The 22,687-nt window shown below is 31.5% G+C and overlaps 1 protein-coding gene across 1 annotated transcript in view; it reads left to right on the plus strand.

The window, feature by feature from the left end:
• Window positions 1–22,687, plus strand: part of LOC117124533 (phosphatidylinositol 4-kinase alpha-like) — a gene marked incomplete at its 3' end in the record, with an annotated part of 43,267 nt that overhangs the window by 9,929 nt on the left and 10,651 nt on the right. The window contains 17 exon segments of the mRNA XM_033270788.1: window positions 399–471; window positions 8,114–8,541; window positions 9,285–9,447; window positions 9,946–10,140; window positions 10,706–11,078; window positions 13,222–13,317; window positions 13,722–13,908; window positions 14,738–14,824; window positions 16,541–16,644; window positions 17,390–17,600; window positions 17,908–18,016; window positions 18,247–18,383; window positions 19,721–20,008; window positions 20,566–20,690; window positions 21,132–21,297; window positions 21,808–22,002; window positions 22,442–22,534. Coding sequence (XP_033126679.1) covers window positions 399–471; window positions 8,114–8,541; window positions 9,285–9,447; window positions 9,946–10,140; window positions 10,706–11,078; window positions 13,222–13,317; window positions 13,722–13,908; window positions 14,738–14,824; window positions 16,541–16,644; window positions 17,390–17,600; window positions 17,908–18,016; window positions 18,247–18,383; window positions 19,721–20,008; window positions 20,566–20,690; window positions 21,132–21,297; window positions 21,808–22,002; window positions 22,442–22,534 — 3,030 coding nt within the window.

Below are 22,687 nucleotides of genomic sequence, written 5' to 3' on the forward strand. Positions count from 1 at the left end.
ATTTTGATGATTCTAGATATTTTTTCTATCCATCAAATCTAGCTATCTTGAAAATAATGAATAACTTTTAACATTAATTTTGCTCTATCTAAAAACTTACTACTGTAATTTAATAAGCAAACTGAAATGACAATAATTTCATATAAAATATTTGTGGCAAAAATACAGTTCTTGGCAAAAAAAACTATTCTGCACTTAATTGTGGAGACCTTGATTAAAAAGTCAACAGATCTTTTTTTTTTGTTAATTTGTTATTTATTTTGTCCTATAAGCACCAAATTAATTGAATTATTATTATTATTATTATTATTATTATTATTATTATTATTATTATTATTATTATTATTATTATTATTGTTACTGTTGTTATTGCTGTAACTTATTCTTCATCATTTCAGATTGTATCATCACAATTGGTGGTATTTCAATTATTGGCTAAGATGTGTCAACAGCCAGCTGATCTTCAGCAAGGTAAGTTTTTGCCATAATTAACATCACTTATTTATTCATTATTAAATACAACAGTTTTAAAAATAGTTATGCAATATTTGATTTATTATTTGTCAGTTATATAATATAGTAACACATTAGTGAAATCTCTTATGATATAGGAAATTGTGTTAGCATTTATAATACAGTAAGTATACATTTATTATGTTAAAGTATAGTATTAGTGTCTACATTGACCGGCCTGTAAGCTGTTCATAAGTGTATCAACATCTGAAATGGCTTTTAATGAGAACTGCATGTTTTGAAAGGCTCTCATAGTCTTACTGTCTACATATGGAATAATGTTTGCTGAAGATTTTCCTCAGGTCTAGGATTAGTTGCCTGAAATTATGATTGATAGGCAACCTTAAAAAATTTCTAGAAATAACTTCGGTTTTTTGAGAGATTACGTAGAGCAAATTAATGTATTATTTGAAATAAATCAGCTGTAGGTCATTACTCAAGAACATTTAATTAATTGGTATTATGGTAATTTTTATTTATTGGCTTACTTTTTTAAAACAGAGGAACACTCCCACACAGGAGAGGTTCGACCATACAACAGAACAAAAGTTACAAGTAAAGATAAAATTCATAAAAAAGAGATAATAATAATAATGAAATAAAAATATTCCAAATGCAATATTAATAATATTATAGTAAAGTATAAAATCTTGAAAAAAAAGAAAGAAAAAAGAAGAAATAAAGAATTAAATCTATCAAAGTATACAATTGTACCACTATTCTTAGCCAAGAATATTCATTCGTTTGAATTGATCGTTTACATATTCACTCGCACACACTTTGCCATTCATTATACACTTTATATAACATGTTGCAGCATGCTTAATACTAAAATGCAGAATTCTATTAAGGAAAAAGTGAACATGAAATTGAATTAAAAATTGATTCTCGCTTTTCCAATTAGTTTCCTACAAAATTTAAACATTCATTTGGCTGTAGATTTACTTAGCAGATTGATTGTACAATTTGTTTTTTTGATTTGATTTATTTCCATCTCATAAACATACAAACATTAAACCATTTAATATGTAAACAGCATGAAAAACACTCAATTTAAAATTTGTTAAATATATTACAAAATAATGTTGCTTCTAAAAGATTCCATCTTAAAATAAAGTAAAACTGTTTATCAACATAAAAAATGTTTAACAACATAAAAAATAAATAAAAATAAAACCCGGCAAAAACGACAAGAACAAGAATTTTTTGAACAAGAGCGAGTAGGAAACATTCAAATAACACAAAATATCAATTTTCAATAGAAGCTATTTACTTTCCAGTGCCCTATTCCTAAAATATTCTTTCACTTTATAATTGAGGATTAAAACTAAGGAACACCCTAAGAGAATGTTTGACAAACTGTATTTACGTGAGCTTTCATAAATACCATACTTGGCTTTATGCTTTATTTTAGATTAGATGAATATTTGTGCTTGCTTGTCCAATTTCCAAATAGATCTTCAGAAACATTGTTGATAGCTCCTATACATATTAATGCAATTGCTTTGAGTTGCACCAAATGGTCCCAATGCTTACATATTTTAATATACAGTACTATTTAATTGTCAAAGAACTGATATAATTATCAAAAAATTATAATAACACTAATAATATCTAAAATAAACTGTGACATCATTTTACTCCCACCATTATTATCCTGTCCCAAACAATTTGTAATGACATCATTATGTATATGTATATGGACATAAGTCAAAGATATTTGTTACAGAAAATTTAATAGTGGGGACAGAGACTTAAAAGGGAACTACAAAGATGATTTATTTTTTCTAGAGCGGATTTTTGAATTGTCATTAGTCAATAGAATCAACTTTAAAATAGTTTTGGCAGTATTTTATGCTATACGATTTTTGGTTAAAATACCTTGCACTGACACCATGCTGCTAAAGGGGTAAATCATAATATCTACATAAAGAATTGCCAAAAAACGATTTTGAAAGTTGTTTCTATTACTATTAATGACATATCAAAAATACTCTCTAAAAAATAAAAAATTCTAGATTCCCTTTAAGGCCTGTTTACACTGACGATTTAAATCAATGATAAAATGCTAAAAAGCAATTGTTCATATAGAAAATAAAAGAAAAAAGTTTTCACACTAGCATGATTCGATAATTTAATTTAATTCTTAAAAAAGAGAATACTAATTAATTAATTAATTAATTTGGTTATATTGGACCAGAGATCAGAGTTACCTTCACTTGGTAGCTTGGGGTATCAATGTGAAAGTATTTTCAATGTCTTGAGACTTGCATGGGAAATGCATTTCTACAGAAAACATGAATGTTATAACTTTAAACAGTAATCATTAAGATATTTACCTGAAGAAGTTTTTGTCCCAATAATGCCAAATCAAATATTTATTTTCAATACAATTACAATATGAATAATGCAATATAATATGTGCACACTTGTTTCTAAATTGCTGTCTACAATACAGTATGTCTATTATTAACTATTCCATGAAACAGATCCTGGAAAATATACAGATACAGTAGAGATGTCAAGAGAAATTCTATACATTACATTGAAATAATACATTACAGGTTATGAGTTTGTAGGTTAGTATCTTGATTGATAGGCTATCAAGGGTACTTAATACTAGACCGAGTTACAGTCTCTAATATAATATAAATATACAGTAGTAATTCTAAATGACAGCTTGTCTCTAGGTAGGTTGTATTGATGCTACATGTAGATGTGTAAAAACAGATATACTTGCTCTTAGTTTTCTGTGCCTAAATAGATGATAATAATAATATTTAAATGTTATAATTTAAGTTCTCTGCTTTTTTAATAGGTTACTTGCTTTTCTCCAAAGATAGGAAGTAATGTTTTTTCATGCAGCAAGTCCGTAGAGACCTTGTTTATTAACGCTATGCAACTCTACTGCTTTAATCCTATTACTCTTAGTAATCCTGTCACTTATTCCAGGATTTTATTTTTACAAATAAAATAAAAATTAGTTTAGATTGTTGTGGGTGTCCAGTAAAATGGGTGGCTCAATTTTATTCATTTTTTAATAGACGAATATCTGCCTTCCCAAAAAAATAGAACAAGAATAAAATAATCTCCACAAAACACATAGTCTACATTAAAAAAGAGTATTACAGTTGATCTGTGATGATAACAATTCACGGTCTCTTTTGCTGTGACTGAGAAAATTTAAAAAATAATATAAATGTGTCATAAAACTAACCAGAAAACTAAACAGTAGTAAAATTCCAGTAGGACATTTATAAAAAGAAGCTTGACACCAACATTCAGAATTTAAGTTATTGTGTAAAAATGTTTTGTTTATGAATAATAATTAACAATATCTTACAGATGAATTGATAATTTTTGTAGGGTTCCAGACAATGTTTCCTTTTCAGTGTGAATTAAGTTTAGAGGACATTCAAGGTATCATAAATTTACACACGATTTTCATGCTTTGACATCTACTGTCAGATTTCATGTGTTGGCTGCTGTTTTGTTGTCTTTTTCTGTCTCGTTTTTAAGGCCAACTTGACAATTGAATTCTTTTACCCAAGTTTATGGTACTTTTTTTATTCATAACATATTTTAAAAAATGTCTTAGTCTAATTGGAAAATGATAATTACATTTAAATTAAAATGAGAGTGTTTGGCCAAGTAAAAATAAAAAGTAGTTTCTCGTCCTAATATTTTGAAAAAAAGGAGAATGAGGGTAGTTTTTTTTGTTTTTTTTTTTCTCCGAGATGGCAAATCCAAGATGGTCGATGGGAAACAGTTACTACTTTCTCACTTTTACCAAATAAAAACATTGAAAGCAAATAAAAGAAGCACGAGACATGATTCATATCTTATGTACAGTATCCCCAACCACAAACGATTGAGAGAGGAATTTTACTATGTGAGTTAGCTAGATTTTTGTACATTTAATAAAGTAAAGAAAATTTAAAAAATAAACAATTTGGTGAGGCAGAGAAACGAGTAATCTTTTTTCCTTTGGCCTTATTACTTGATTATCTGTTATAAGATGAAATTCAAGTATTGGCAAACATAATTGTTTTTTTTACTCTTGCCTTTCTCTTTTAATTTCTCTCTAATTTATTTGTCAGTGTAGTAAAGTGTAGTACTGTAAATAGTAAGATTTGTATGTTATTAATCTTTTTGTGGCTAAGATGTTTTTTGGGTTTCTATATTAAGGTGAAGGCCTTTATTATTTTTGGTAGTTTTAAAGTTGATTTTATCTTACATTTTGGTATTATTTGGTTCATTCAATTCAGTTGAATTGTGTTGCTTTAAATGCTAATTATTATAATAATTATAAATTAAATAAAAATATAACATTTTAAATAATAATAACATATATTTGGAAATGAATAAATAAATGTGAAACGTTAATAGTAATTTCCCTTGAAATTGCAGTTTACTATTCATTTAAACTTCACATGTATCTGACACATGTAGAGTAGATAGTGTTGGTAAATTCTGTGTAATATACATACAGCGTGGGATGGAGTGGACATTAAAAACGAAAATTATTGTTCTGTCTGAGCCAAGCAAAATTATTATTATGTCTTGGAGTTAGTTATCATCATAATAATATCAAATGATTATCATTTCAGGCAAGATAAAAGCATAGTCATATTTTTGGACTAATATTTGAGAGTGAAAATGTTTGCCTAATTTTGTCATATTTTATAATTTATAAAATAAGGTGAATATTTTGAATACAGTAATTTTACCTAAATTTATAACCTCATTATAATGTTACTTAAAACAAAAAAATAACATGAACAAATAATGGAAATAAAGTCAATATTATTTTACATAAAATATTGACCTGCCAATTGTGATCCGGTGTCACTTTCCAGGTCATTTTTTTTTACCCTAAACTGTTCATTGTGAGATACTGTAGTCAGACAGAAGGATAAGACATAGGAAGGAATGAATGTGTGTTGTTAATAAGGAAAAGCAGTTACATTTCTATTAATCATCACCTTTTCAGCTTTCTGATCAATATCAATTATATAGTCAGTGAATAAATTGGCGACTGAAAGGTTTTTCATTTGTCCTCATATTCAGTATTCTTCATCAGTTTGAATAATAATAATAATAATAATAATAATAATAATAATAATACACATTTTTAAAGTGCCTATTAAAGCAAACAAAACTGGCTTGTCACCGGCGCTGGAAGATGTTAGAAAGAAGTTGAACTAAATATAATGTTTATACAACATTAAAGGTTAGCTTTTCATGAATAGTATTTGCCACTGTACAAACATCATTTTCTATGTTTCTGAACCACAAAGAGTATTCATTGTTTTAGATGATAAATAAAAAATATAAGAAATTTTTTATATTATATAATTGATAAATAATTTTTTTTCATATAATTGGATTTAATATTATACTTATTTAATATTGCCCTATTAAATTATATTTTTATTAAATTTTCATTCTGAAATATAAATGATCTTTTCTTTATACACTGCCACAATTACCGTTATATTTTGTTCCATTTATTCAAAATGAAAATTGATGGTATATTATAATATATACAAATTATTGAGAGTCACAATGTGCATCTAACAAAAATGTTCCATTCCATTCAACATAAATTCATGAGCAAAATAGAAAATGGAGAAATTGGAATATAAGGCTGAATGCAACATTTTAAAGATTCGCAGAAATCAGTGGAAAATGTCACTACATTAACTTCATAATATGCAATAGGTATGAATTTATCATGGCAATGTATTCATAGATTTTCTCAGTATTCTCACATGGAGAATATAAAACTACATTACAAATGCTTAGTATGTAAAACAGAGGCTGAAAATTTTGACCATGTCTTTAGTTATGTTGGTCACTTTTCTGTTTTGTTTCATATACTGTATGCATATCTTGTAAATATTCAATCTTTGTGACCGCACCGTTCTTGTGTGCTACTTTTTAAAAAGTGTAGATTCAAATAAAGATTATTATTGCCTGCAGTATGTGGCAATTCAATAATGTAAAGTAGTGTAAACACATTAATCATAATTATATTGCTATACACTATCTGCAAGTAATGGTTGCAAATGATTGGACAAGGATAATATAAACATGATTGTGACCACACCACCAATGCAAATGGAGTATCATCAAAGCAATGTCAAAGCATTTGTGGCATACCCCAAGGATCTATACTGGGGCCACTTCTGTTCTTGTTATATGTAACGATTTACCTAATACTGTTAAGCATATGACAGTGAGTATGTATGCAGATGACACTGCACTCTATTATACCTCAAATAATGTAAATGAAGTTATTAACAAAATCAATTTTGACCTTGAAAATGTGGAAAAATGGTTATCCAGTAAAAGACTTAAGTTTGAATGTAGATAAGACAGAATTAATGTTTATTGGTACAGTACACATCAAAAATTATCTCGGTTATCAAACTTTGCCTTTAATATTCATATCAATGGTACCCGTCTTCAAAGAGTTACTCATTGTAAACATTTAGTTGTAATAGTTGATGAAACTCTATCATGGAATAAACATGTAGATCATATTAGGACCAAAGTTCTTCCAGGCTTGTTCTACCTAAATCAAGCTACTTGCTCCCAATCCCTATGCAATCATTGTTGTACAATACTACCCCTTACTTAGATGACTGCAATGTTGTGTGGGGTAGATGTAACAAAACATTAAGTAGTAAATTACAAGTATTACAGAACAGAGCAGCTAAAATAATAACAAATAAACGAAAATATGATTCTAGTACACAGGCACTGGAAGAACTTAAATGGTTAAATGGACTTACTTTCAATGAAAAAGTAATGATGTACAAAATAATGAATGACTTGACTCCCAATTATTTAAGAATTAAATTTTCACAAAGGCAATCAGCATATAATACTAGATCTACAAATAACCTGTACATAGATAAACCTAATACAGAGTATAAAAAAAAAGAGTTTGGCATATCGTGGTGCTGACTTGTGAAACAATATTGATGAAACCACAAAAAATAGTACCACTCTTAAAATTTAAAAAAAGTTAATTTCAACATAATTTTTTAAGTGTACAGCTTTGTTTTGTTTTTTTTTTTTTTTTTTGGTAGTATCTTTGTTTCTTCCTTATCCATTATTTGTATTTGTAAGTAGTTCTTGCTTGATTTCATGATCTCATACCATATGTTAAAGGCACGTATACGGCCTCGTGGAAGAACACCTCCTTGGTGAACAAGCTTCCGTTGTAAAAGAAAGATATTATTATTATTATTATTATTATTATTATTATTATTATTATTATTATGAATGATTGACAGGTATTATTTTAATACAAAATTTTGAAATATGTATTTTTATTACCACGGAAACATTAAGGCACTCATTAATCTACCTAAAACAGTCAATTTGAAATTGTAGTAATATGTATACATTTCCAAACACAATTACTTTCTCTTTGAAACCAAAAATAATCAGCATTTTTAGAAGTGCAGTAATCATCTTTGATGTATACTATTGCATTATCAATGTGCAATTAGTAATATTATTATTACGCAGGTTATAAACTGCTTAATTATTTTACTTTATTTAAATTCTTTATATTTTATTATAGTAAACCTGTGCAAGTATGTGATGCCATCTTTCCTGGGAGTTGTTCGTGCTCTTGGAAGATCAAGCTACGACAATAAACCACTACTTATCCAAATGTTCCCAGAGACTAAGCCTTCTCACTTTACCCCGCATGAACAAAACGATGTCTTACATTCTACCTTCAGTACATTCCGACCAATTATCTCCGAGGCAATGGCCAGACACTTTCCAAAGGATTTCCAGTACAGTGGCTCAGTGAACTTGTCGCAAAGTGCGGATTCCAAGCACACAGAACATGAGATACAGTGTAAGAGGTATGGGTTTGATCCCTGTACTCACCTGTTTACCTGTGTTGGATCCATGTTTAGGCCTGCAGTTGTCATTCATGGTGCTGAGACCAAGTCAAAATTGACATTGAGTATTGCACAGTTACAAGCAGTACTCTCAGTGGTAAGTGATAAATGCATAGCTGTAAAATTGCAACACTTGAATTTTACCAATAAAAAGAAAAAAATCACTAAAAATTACATTTTTTATACAGAAATGATATAGTAGGAGCATTAGTAGTTGTGAAATAAGGACTAGAAAGAATGTTCTTGATGTTCAAAATGCATATGACCTAAATAGTATCAGTTGCTCTATCTTTGGAGCCCCAGGGGTGGATCCAGAGAGTTTCTGATGGGGGGGGGGAGAGGGCACAATATGAAGTTCAACCCACCACGCCCACCTCCACCCCACAATGGTTGGTGTAAATAAGTGGCAAACAATCAAGCTCTCCTTTCTCCCACTGCTGGATTGCCACTGAACTCATGGGTTCACTCGCTTTTCCCCTTTCCTCTCTTTAACTCACATTTTTCTCCCTTTTTTTTATTTTTCGGCTTGACCGACGTGGGGTGTGGGGCACGGGCCCTCATAGCCCCAGCTAGATTCGCGCCTGACATTGTCAGATTGCATTTTTTTAAATGAATTAAAATGCCTATCTGATATTAGTTTGAAGAATGATTAATGCAATATATATTCTGAACTCCGAGATTTCTTAGAAAATTATTCATGTGTTTAATGTCACTTGTGTATTACTTATCAATTTATTTTTTAATTTATATTTTATTAATTGATTCATGCATTCTGTCAGAAAATTAATACCAAGCATTTACCAGTACTTGGTTTTTTCTGATTTTCTCCCATAAATTTAGGCCAAGAAAATGATCTGCAAAGATACATGTAAACAGCTAGATGACATAGCTGCACAGTTTGTAAGTCAATATGGGCCTAGAGCTTTCCCTTACCAGTCATTTAGTGAGGTCCTTCACTTGTGTATTGTAGCACTCCTCAGACACTTACTGCAACATCAAGAAGGTATTCATTTATTTTTTTTATTTAGATACAAACACATTTTAATGATTAATTTTTTTGGGGAATAACAAAATATGCCATTTTGAAGAAATAAAAAAAAAAAAACAGGTTTTAACAGGGTTCGTATGCGTCCTTAAATTCCTTGGATGTCCTGGAAAGCAAATGAGAATTTTCCTGTACTGAAAAGTCCTGGAAATTTATGAATGTCCTGGAAATTTGATCATTTACCATTTATCCAGTACTGCAGGTTGCCTAAACAGTAAATTAAATAAGAAACGTTCCCACAGGTTCTTACGATACTTTTTATTTATTTATTTTATTTTATTTCATTTTACACCCAACAGCGAGAACGTCAATAACAGGGAGCATAGAGTAATCCAATATAAAATCACAATAAAAGCATTCAAAAATATTGGAAATTTGCTTGTTTAAAAATGTACAAACCTTGTTTTAACTTCTGCTGTTGCTATTGTTATTTTATTTTCAAATTTATCCTTGCAGCTTTACCAGAGAGCTTCACCACAGATATCCAGTCATTTGTCAAAGATTTATTCACGTCTGGACAGACGGAGCTTCAGGACCAAACGTTTGAGTCTGCAACAAAATCAGTGTGCAACTTCAACTCATTTGATCTTCTTGTCCAATGCAATGCTGCGTGTGTTGATCTATTGGTGTGGGCTGCAAGTGATGAAGTAGGTAAGAGTGCCTAGGTTAGGGTAATGCTGGAGATAACAAATCAAGCCATGTGGATGTGCCATGTTTGACAAATGGTATTTCAGCCTGGTAATCACCACATCAAGTCGAATGACAAAGTGGTTAATGCAGGAGCTCCACAACGTACAGCCATAATATCGGTGTTGGTTCAGACGGCACACTTGCCTATAGTTCTTGTGGTGGAACAAGTCTCAGATAAGGGCTATAGACCGTAGCCCCAGTGTCCACTTCTTGGCTCATGTGCACTTTAAAGAACCCAGTACATATTTCGAGACATGTTGGGGTTACCTTGTGTTCTGGTCCATCCAGCCCCTATTGTGGACAGAAGAGAGTAGCTGGTACCGGTTTACCTGTAGCTTAGACATGAAGAGACCCTTAGGGGAGAAACAAGTAACTGTACGAGCTAGTCTACACCTTGAGCACTTTAAGACTTTGAATTAAAATGCTACTGTATATAAATCCAACTATATTACATTACATCAATCAAAGCATCTGATATGTAACATCTACTTTATCACCAATACATAGGTTTGTATTTATTTTGCAGGGGCTGATAGTTTAATAGGTAGGCTCACAGAGAAGTTGAATGCAGTGGCTAGTGGAAAGCAGCTAATTGCCCACATGCCCCTTCTAATGTGCTGTCTGGAAGGGCTTGGAACTTTAGCTGAGAAATTCCCAATGTTATCACACGCTACTACCAGTGCGCTTCGGGACTTCCTGCTGAATCCATCCAAGGTGCTTGTACGCTTGTTTAAGCAGTACTCTGTGTCTCTTAAGTCAACCAGTCCACATATTCAAGTCTCTGGTGGGAGCGGAGTAAAGGTTGAACTGAACATGACGGAGATGGACGGCTACAGACACACTAAGTCTCAAAATAATTTTGAGCGGTTAAGAGATGCAGCAATATACAACCTATGCAGGTAGAACCTCAATTCTTCATTTTAATTGTTTCATACAAAAATTTAAAAAAATACATAAAATCTATCATGGTATAGGTTCAGAATACTAAAAGTATTCCAATGTTTCAAATATAAGTATTTAAAAGCAAATTTTCCTTTGAAGTTTCTAGCATAAGGCCAAAAAAAAAAATGTTGTATTACTCAAGTAAAGTGAATATATGAAATCAGAGGCAGGTGATTTTTCTTGCATGGCGTAAGACGTAGTGCAAATTCTAGGCTAACGATCAACAATCATTTGCATTTTCCTTATTGATTTTCATTTCATTCTGTTTTTATTATCAAAACTCATAGCAGTAAAACATAACTGAATTGCAAGCAGATTTACAAAATTTACAAGAAAACAATATTATTAAAAGATAAAATATTGTTAAAGTGCAACTAGAGAGAAAACCTAAGACACAGAAAGAAGGACTGACACAGGAAAAAACACAAAAAACAAAACAACAATCAGTATTGCGACAAAAAAAACCTCAAAACGTACATTTGGAAAAGGAAAACAAAAACAAATACATTTGCATAAGGGAAAGCAATTCACACCAAAAACAATCAGCATCACGACAAAAAGGAAAATATCAAAAAGTAAAACAAACATTAAGACATTCATTTTCATAAGGAAAACCAATATACACCAGGACAAAAACAACAAACAATACCTTAAAAACAAAATATGAATATATAAAAAAATACACATACACACACACAAATATGCATAATCCTATATACACATACAAATATATACATACAAAAAAAATACAAATTCAGGCAAATTAACGACAGAGATAAATAGACACTCCCATGAAGGCTTACATAAAAAAAATTGCTCAGATATAGAGGAATATTGTGTTTTTACTAAACAATGTTTAAATATATATAAATTATATATTTCTATTATGTCAACGAGTGCAATCGTTTCATTATATTTATATATACACATGTACATATATATATACATATACATACATTACATCCTAAATATATATATAAATGTACTCGCACATTCACATATACTCAAGTACACAGACATACAAACCCATATGCACACATTCATATACATATATACACATATAATGCATATACACATATAAAAAATATATTTTAACTACTGAGCCAAAATTCGCAGTTTAAGTATCAAATTATATAAAGTTTGAAGAGTGTTTATTTTAAACATCATTAGGTATTCTGGGCACTTTGGTAATGGTATTGGTGATATGATTGTAAAGCACATACATACTACAATATCATAAATGCTCTGGTAAAAAAAAGTCAGTTTGGCTTGAGCAACACAAAGAATGTTTTTGCCTAATATTGTTATGATAAGTTTGCTTATGTTTGTTGACATTTTCTCATTATTTGTCTGAAGTTATAGTTTGGTGGTTAGGATGTCTGATTTCCAGTCTTATTGTCTTATGTTAAAATGTGATAGTCCAGGATTTTTTTTTCTCATGACTAAACAACACTGATAAGGAAGTTTGCACAATTCATTGGTAATAATGAAAGTTAGAACATCAGAACATAGTTTGGTGGTTAGGATGTCTGATTTCCAGTCTTATTGTCTTATGTTAAAATGTGATAGTGCAGGATTTTTTTTTCTCATGACTAAACAACACTGATAAGGAAGTTTGCACAATTCATTGGTAATAATGAAAGTTAGAACATCAGAGCATAAATATTTAAGTGTAATTATCGGTGATAAACTAAACTGGAATAAGTTTAATGTAGGACAAAAAGCACTATCTGTTTTCTAACAGAGTGGAATAAAATCAGCCATCTAAACTACTGTCAAAACAAACCAGTTCAAAAATTTAATCATACCACACAGATGCCAGCTCTACAATAATCACTTCTCCAGGTAATCTCACTGTCTTAGGTTAGGTACCATAGTTATTTTTAAGTCCATTTCACTGTCTTTCCATTTAGTTAAGTTAGTTTACTTAAGCTTTTGGTGCTATTGTATTTTGTGTAATGTTTGTATTTATTGTGATGTGTATGTTAAATTACTTTATTGTATCAGCACAAAAAAATGGATTTCATGTATATTTTATTATATGTGACAATAAAATCAATCTTGAATCTTGAAAACAACTCCACCCTTCTAATTTTGTAGATCATTGAAAGCTGGTCTAGAGGATGATCCTAATTGTGTGCAGGCCTTCCTTGCTGCAGTGTCTAATACACTCTATCTGGCTGTCAACAGTGATAAGTAAATAAATGAAATCTCTCCTTATTTGTAGTTGATCATGGCTGTGGTTTTAAAGGTTAAGTAGATTGCTACTCATTGCGAGGCTTTTGGGTTGAATCCTTACAAAATTATTTGTGTATCTTCTGATTAAAAACTTCATTTCTTTGAATGCTTTATGGCTAGTCCTTAAGTTTGTATCTATGACTTGGTGGTTAAGGAGCTTCCCTTTAATTCCCAAATTCCTGGGTTCAAGTTATGCAAAGTTTTGAAATATGTAAACTAAAGAAATTTTCAACTTTTGTTGCATTTTGAGTGTTTTATACCCAATAAATAAAAAAATAAAAAAAATAAATAAAATAAAATAAATTCACTCCCATTCTAAATTTTCATGAAAAATATATACTTTTTTTGTTTTATATTGGCAGCCGTGAGTCAAATTTAATCTCTAACAATGCCATCTTGACTCTCGGTCATGTGGCTGTCGCTCATCGGGACACACCTCGTGCGATGGAAAGCATCCAGCAAATCTTACAGCAAAGGTTCTGCCAACCGCCCTCACAACTTGATAACTTAATTGTTGATATGCTGGGTTCTATGGTGCTCACTGGACATGTAAGTAAACATTCTATTTACAAAAAAAAATCACTTTGCATATTCATATTACACCTTACAATTGGCAGTCTCATGTTAATTAAGGGTATTTCCACCTTCATAGTACTAGAATTTTAAAAAATGCAAAAATCCTGAAATTTTCATTTATGTGATTGGTTGTAAAATGTAAAGAATCATCCAGCATATGACACTGCCACTTCAGTCATTAATAATTTTTAACTAAATTGTTTTTATTGCTTTCTATTTTGGTTAAATCATCTTAATCTATTTTTTAGTAAATGCTAAGTATTAATAATTTTTTTTTATCATTAACTGTATTATTAAAATATACAGAGAGTACCATGTTGCTATAACAGACTCATGAAAACGTTTTGTTACTGAACAACTACCAAATTGCTCAATATGGCTGAGGAGTGTCTCCAAAGCTGATGCATCAGAACATAATAATTTTTAATCAAATTACTGCATAAATACAGATGTGTCACATGGTATTATGAAATTAGCAATGTTGTACTCAAGTTTAGCTTTTTGATTTTGTTGCTATATTATCCACAGTGTAGTATTTTTTGATTTTTCTCAATTAGTGCACCATTTATATTCCTATATATATATATATATATATATAAGGATTTCATCGGGCACAAATGCTTAATACAGTACCAGTATTGCACCTCACATTTTGTTTTTTGTGTGAATAATTTTTAAATTAGTTTTTTCGTTTTCATGTTTCCAACAGTTTGTAATATATTTACCACATCTTTTATTGTAAATGATACATATGATATTCTTGCACTGACTCCATCGTTATCCATATTCACTTTCTATCCAGTACTTCAATTCATTTGAAATCGGGTTCCGTCGGCCATCGGTGGTAGATGACACAGCCCGTAGATTTTCACGTAGCCAGCGCAGAGAGGTACCACAGCAAGCAACCCCCAGAGTCTTGACCTTTTGCTTTCTAACCTTCTGTCTTTTGACCCTTGCTTGCAAATGAAATGACCTTACTTGTGATGGTGCATTGTGTTCTGGTTGCTTTGGGCTAATAAATTCATGGGATTTTCTTAAAGGTTTTTTTTAATCTGATTTTTGACAGTATTACTTTAATATATTTATTACCAAGTTTCTAACTTAATAAGGATAAATACATTCATTGAGTAGTATATTAGGATCAACTAAATTTAAGATTTGGTATTAAAGCATTAAATATGTTGAACTCAGCTCTCCAATAAAATCAAATATTGGAGATTTTAATGATTTGTATATGGTTAGGCAAGTTAAATGCTTTTAGGTTTTTGATATTCTTATTATTATTTTGTAATATTTACAAAATACTTAATAGTTTCCTTGGGCAAGGCAAGGACACTTTGCCTCTCACATGCTAGAGTATAAGTTACCTCATATTCATTCAGCTGATTACTTATAGCAACATTTTGAAAGCTCCCTTCAAGGTGGCTGGGTGTGTTTTTCCACTGCCTGAGTAATAATGTGATGCAGATATAGGCCTATTTATGATGTACTTATGATATAAGTGATATTATTGGAATATTATAAGATAGAAATCAATTTACTAACTAAAAACTTTCATTTATGAGAGAGGAAGGGGTTGGACTAAGGTTTTGAAAGTGTATCATCATTTTTTTGTTGTCTGTTTTATGCATTATGATTATTGCATGCTTTGCTAGTCATTGGTTTTAATATTTATAATACTTACACAGATAATACTGCGTAAAAGTTCTTTGACTAACAAACTCCATTTACAATTGTAATAATCACACTTAATCATATCATCCAATTTCTCACATTAATATATCATTTCAGTGATGACATTAAAATATTTCTATAGTTACTATGAGCCAAATGACCTTAATACATTGATTATATTTTTCTTTTATGTGAATGTTTTGTGTGAGTTTTTTTTTTTCTAGTAACAACTTAATTATTACTGTATCCACTTTTGCTTTTGTTTCTAGTGTTGTTTATATGTGTTCTTTCATTCAGGTTGTGTAACCAACACATTTTGAAGTGGTTGATAAACTTAAAATGTATTTTATTTAGATTATAACAGACATGTCATTGCAAACCAAATTGCTACATAATAATATATCATATAGAAATAACAAGTGTATGTATATTTTTTACCACCAGCATCATCATCATCATATTGTCATTGATTGATTTTGTTGTCATCGTTGTTGTGGCTACTACTGCTACTTTTGATATTTTTATTTAAATTATTTGTTATCATCATTCTATGATGGTTATTATTGACATTTTTATTGCTTTCACAGTTGAACTTGCATAAGTCGAATCCAAAATGGCATTGAAAATTTGTTTGACTTAGATAAATATCAACTTACAGATTCTTAATTAATGAAAAACATAACAATTTGGCACGTAAAATAAGATCAACTTAGGAATTATTCGAGTTAGACAAAGTCGACTTAAGCAAGTTTAACTGTGTTTATTATTATTATTATTATTTTACTTTTATTTAACTTAATTTTTTTTTACTTTAATTGCAATTAATTTTTTTTTTCTGGCATTTATTATTATAATATTTTTTAATAATTATTATTAATAGAAATAATTGTTATTATTTATAATCATCATGCATGCTTATTTTTGCTTTTAGTCTGCGGTCTACCAGGATGTGATGGGTATGTTTATTCAGATAAGTGTTGAGGCAGGTTCAGTTACCTACTCTTCCGAAGAATCAGATAAGATACAACGCTTCAGGTAAAAACAAACACTAAAGGCGAACTCAGACAGCGTTGTATGACGCAGCCCAACATGATTTGTTGTCGCATTCGGTATCAGTTAAGCACTGACATCAATCAATGCATTTATATAGCGCCGGTATCCATAATACTGTTCAAAGGCGCTCAACAAAGTTAAATTTGAAATGCTTCCAAGAACAGGTAGGCTTTCAGATGTTTTTTGAAAATGTTGACACTTTGTGAAGTTTTCACATCTATTGGTAAAGTTTTCAATAAAGTGGGTGCTGCACAAGAGAATACATGATGACCATATGATTTGAGTTTCCATTTAGGGAAACATGATAGGTCTACATTGGGCATAGGCATGTTATAGAATATTAAACATGTTTAATATTCTCACGACGACCTGAAGACTACTCCCACCAATAAATCGCATTGGGCTGCGTTGTCTGATTTTGCCTTACTTATTGAGCCACACATCAGCTTTGTACTCCCTCATAATAATAGACTACAATATCTTTGTTGCAAATTTAATTAAAGGTTTTATGTCCAAAATGCATCGCAGCTAAAAATTGAATTATAGCAAGTGGTTACAATTCACAGTACATATAAGAAATTAAAAATATTTAAAAAAAAATATTTCCTACTCTTACCTCAGTTGCTCTGTTATTACATTTAAAGTCAAATACTCTTGAATTAAGGTAAAAAGATTAGTGTATTTAAGATGAAGTTGGTGTAATTTAAAATTGCTTTTGTGCCTACAGACACTGTTCTCTAGCTGTTATCAACGTGCTAGCCAACATTGCTGCTTGTCTACAAGGGGAAGCTGAACAGCAAGAATTCCTCATAAAACTACTAGAATTATTTGTTCAGCTAGGCCTAGAAGGCAAGCGTGCCAGTGAAAAAGCTCCAACTGCTGCAAAGGCCTCTAGCAGTGCTGGCAACCTTGGAATTCTCATCCCTGTACTGGCTACAGTAAGCTTCCCTTCTCTATCTTGTCTTTTTCTTTTTATGATAATAGTAAATTTACTAATATAGTACCTTCCACCATTTTAAAGTATTAATATTTCAAAGTATACAAAATATGTTTATTGTAATTCAAACAGAAAATATATAGCTAAATACTAGTTCATTATCCTAGTTTTCTGACAGTATAAGATCATTTAGGTTTTATAGCTTGAAGTTATTTATCATTTATCCCCATACTATATGTACCTTCTGAGTAGTCTGCCGATTAATTCAACTCAGTCCCATATTTTATATCATTTTTATTACCATACAGCTTTTGCGCCGTTTGCCGTTAATCCAGGATCCTAAGCAGAGGTTAAGTAAGCTGTTCCGTGACTTCTGGCTCTATTGTGTTGTGATGGGGTTTGCTGCTGAAGAATCAGGTGATTCATCTCATTGACATTGATTGTGCAACATCTAGATTCATACCACTGTCTTTCTGTAGCACAGCTCCTTTGTCAATATCGGAGCCTTAGGACAGGATAATACATACGTTATCTTAGATTAATTAGTAGACCTTTTGGTTTTTAGAGCCTTAGGAAATTGTATTTAAATGCTTAAAACCAATTCACTTTGTTAAGTACCATATTTCTTGATTCTATTATTCATGTAGCACTTTGGCCAAGTGAATGGTATGAAGGGGTCTGTGAGATAGCAATCAAATCTCCTCTTCTGACATCCAGTGAAGGGGAACATCTTGGCTCAGAGCTCCAGTACAACTCAGCCCTAAGGAATGATAGCATGTCCTATGTAAGTAACACTAATGGGCTATGGAAACATGATCATTATTATAATCATGTTATCATAGTCATTAACACCATCATTACCATCATCATTGTTAGTTTATTACTCTACTCAAAGCAAGTGGTCTAATGCCATCGTGTTTGAGGACAAAACATTTGCTATAAGTGACTTCATTACTCACGATATTTGTCTGTAATCAGTTGTATATTGAGGAGAAAGCTTTGGAAATTAAAAGTGGGGTCCTCCTTCGGAAAAGTCTGTTTTCTAGATGCTTGGAAATGCACTTTTATGCATTATGAGACGTCCATTAATGATTGAATACACTGTGAATTCCTAGTTTTTCCCTATTGGACAATTAATAATTATGATGATATGGAGGAGGAGAAGGGGGCACCATAGGTAGGTGATGACAGGCTTCTGTACAAGATTAATTAACAGGCCATTTGATGTGAATTGTCAACCGAGGTCCATAACCTGAGTAATGATTGGGAGTCTGGAGACATAATATTGTCGTCGTCACATTTTCAAAGCACACAATCAGACAACAGTAATTGTCTACAAATGATCAATACATTTTCGACTATCATGAAAATCACATATATCCCAAAAATTTTATGCATGCACCGAAGTGCAAAGTTTAACCTTAGATCATTCAACCTTATGGTATAACACATTTTTTTATGAAATTTAAATATTACGATTAAATAAATATTATGAGAAAATGTTTTAGTGAAATTGTCTTGAGTTTAACATTAGCCTGCTGGAATGCTAACATGTAAAAACAATGACTGAACCATGTCTCAAAGACATAAAAGCAAAGATATTCTATTTTTCATTGCATCACATCTGTCAAAAATACAAAACTTCAGCAGAGTGGGCTACTGCATTATTGATGCTCTCATTAATGTATCATTACAGTAGTCATTAACATCTACAGTATCATCATCTTTATCAAGATAATATATCATAATCATGATGACAGTATATAAACATCATTGTTATTGTTGTCATCATCATTGTTACGGCCATCTTAATATTTATTATCGCCATCATATCATCAGCTTCATTAAGTTGTCTTTTTACTGATTAAAAATTTATTTCACATTCAACAATATAATACAGTACTATACTTTTACTGTTAGGCTTAAGGAGTGTAATTGTTTTTCCCATGAAAATATATTCAGGCATTTAACAGGAATTTTACGCAAATTTATGATTGGAAAAGAAGCAAATAATTTAAAATCACTTGCATTGTATTACATAATAGATTGCATGTAGAGTAGTTTTTTTAAAGAAAATAATAAAAATAAATATATAATAAGTGATGATTTCTATTTTGTTAGGCTGAACTGAATGAAATTCGTCAGACCATCATCGGTCACTTGGAGAACCCTGCTGAGGTGATACCATTAATCAACAAACTAAGCTTTGCTCAGTGTTGCTACCTATTGTCAGTCTATCGGCTTGAAACATTGCGTGTCACGCATTCAGGTGATGACTGCACGTTCCGTGGGATGTTTGAGTACTTGGAAGACAAAGCTATCTGGAAAGATAAAGCTGGAATGTGGCAGTGTCTGCTGGCAGTCTCCGATCAAGTCTTCAAGATCTTCATTGATAAAATGGCAAAGATGGTGAGATTGTAGGAAAGAGTATATAAATTGCAAGAGGTCCGACTGCCCTGATTTTGTATGCATGCAATCGTACGTGAAAAAAAAAATACTGCCATGAGATGGGGGCGCCCTATTAGAATTCGAATAGAGTTAGCTTTTCATGGCAGTACTTTTTGAAATAGGATTACGTTCCAACAAAACCACAAGAGTCAGACCTCTTGCAGCTCTATACCCTTTGATTGTAGTCAGGCATTCACTATCAGATTTTTGTCTCCCAGACTCATTTGATAATGTTCGATTAGAATCTCGCACATCACACCTAGAGAAAGTACTTAAAGCACTATGTTATCTAACAATTGATTGATTATTTGAGTGATAGATTAACTTTTTTTTTTATTTATGAAAATTTGGTATACAATACCTTGAGTGGACAGATAGCCACATCATGGCTGGTGACTAATAATTAACCTCCCCTTAACTTAATGTAATAAACATCCAGAAATTGATTGAGTGATTGATTGATTGATTGATTGATTGATTGATTGATTGATTTACAATGTTTACTTTATGATTGACAGGAAAAGACGTCAGTTAGGGAGCAACGTCTTCAGATTCACGCTCAGTTTCTTCTGATGAAGTTCAACCATGTCATGAAGCAGATCAGAAAAGTTGCCGATAAATTCTTATCAAAGCTAGTCGACAAGTGAGTCACTAATTTACACAAATTAGCTTAGGTGTATTTTAACAGTGCCAGGAGTCAAACACAAGGAAAAGACATCAATTATGTTGCACATAAATTTGTCACATAAACATAATGAAAGCTTAACATCAAACTATTAATTGGGAATAGGGAACCTCATGATCAAGAGTTTGAAACACACGCTGACCATTCTCGGCTGGCCATACTTAGATACTCTGGCTTGCACTATTGATGGGCTGCAAAGTGGTTTGCGCTATTTTTCAGCCAAGTGCAAGTATTTCATTTCTTATAAACATAATTTTTTAAAAGTATATATATACTTTATATTGTGGCTGCTTTTCATCATCAGTAAAGCTAGCATTAGGTCACCTATTAACTAGATATATAACAAAAAAGAAATTAACAAGATTTCAATAAACATTGCATTTTCTTGTTGTATTTCAGGTTTCCTTTTCTGTTATGGAATGGTACAGTATTGTACACAATGGTTGATATACTACAGTTACTGTCAAAATCCTTGGACAGGAGCAACACACAAGAGGCTGTGGAGTTGGATGTTCCCAATAGTCCTTATAAGCTTATCGTCATGGATACAAGAGAAGCAAGAGAGGTATGCAGTTATTCCCATTTTCTAAATTTACGAAATGCCACTTGATGTTTTTTTTTAAAAATACATTTGAACCTTATCACCAATTGAACCAATGCACTTTGATCCCTGATCAGATTGTGAAGTGATTTTTTTATGCATTTGTTGATTCCACCAAGCAACAGACCAATCAGAAAAGGGCCAGGGATACGCGTGTGTCCAACAAACATGTGTGTTGTCCCGCAAACGCATATGTTCATGTTTTGTTTTTTTTTACACTCGTTTTGTGGGACCTTAGCAACAATATCCAAGGGGCTTGGCTTAGTGGAAAGGTCCATTACACATGAGTGCTTGCATGTTGTAATCAACTTAGCTAATTACGCGAGTCTTACCTCCATAGTTCACAATAGGGGCTTAGTGGAAAGGTCCATTACACATGAGTGCTTGCATCTTGTAATGAACTTAGCTAATCACTTGAGTCTTACCTCAATAGTTCACAATAGTCACCTGGTTTATTTTTGCCAAACATTTTAGACTATCCTACAAGATTTCTCTGCTCGTTGTGGAGGAATTTTCCAGGAGGCTGTAAAGTGGGCGCCCTCTATTACACGATCTCTCCTGCAGCAATACCTTATAACGTTGGAGAACTCAGATGGACTGTCACAACACAGCGGCTTAGAGTTGGCCACCGAGTCAGCATTACAATTTGCAGGGTCTAATGTTAGTTCGGTGAGTGTTACAAATACAAAAGCTATTCCAAAAAAAAAAAGTGAAGTAGGTGTGCATGCTTATAGGAGTTGAACATAGCCAAGTTGCGGCTTGGGAAATTCAATACAATGCAATGTAATTTTGTTTTCATCAGTTGTAATACCACGCTAGACTTGACCTATTTTCTTTGTGGGTTGTTAATTTGGGAACAATTAGCAATAGTTTGTTTATCGAGGGAGGTATCTAACTCATAGACTATCAACATCCTTGCTGATTTGTGTGCAGTATATTATTTTAAGCACTATTATTTAAATTAAGTTGAGGAGGCCCAGTAAAATAAGTGAAATAAATATATGGAGTAGTAACAACTCCTTTTAACATAAATACTTGTCGTACACAAATCTCATTCACTCACAATTTGTAAAGTTGACTATAATGTTACTTTCCTCTTTCTGCTTAGTCCACATTTGCTCCAGATAAGCGCATCAATACAAAAGCAGATTCATCCAACTTTGTGTCTACAATGAGTTTAAGAAGTCGCTTTGCCGGTGAGGTAAAATGATCTTTTTGTTTTCAAAGAATTTCATCTGGTTCCTTAAGTATAGTAGAAAAAAATTTTGTCAAATCAGTTTTGGCAACTGCTTCAGTCACTTCTTAAAGGCTAGTATCTATGAGCTCTAATTTTCAATTTAAGTTGTATTTTTGG

Source organism: Anneissia japonica, unplaced genomic scaffold (genome assembly GCF_011630105.1).
Source record: "Anneissia japonica isolate Jap-2015-1 unplaced genomic scaffold, ASM1163010v1 scaffold287833_len2544123_cov190, whole genome shotgun sequence".
Classification (NCBI taxonomy): domain Eukaryota; kingdom Metazoa; phylum Echinodermata; class Crinoidea; order Comatulida; family Comatulidae; genus Anneissia; species Anneissia japonica.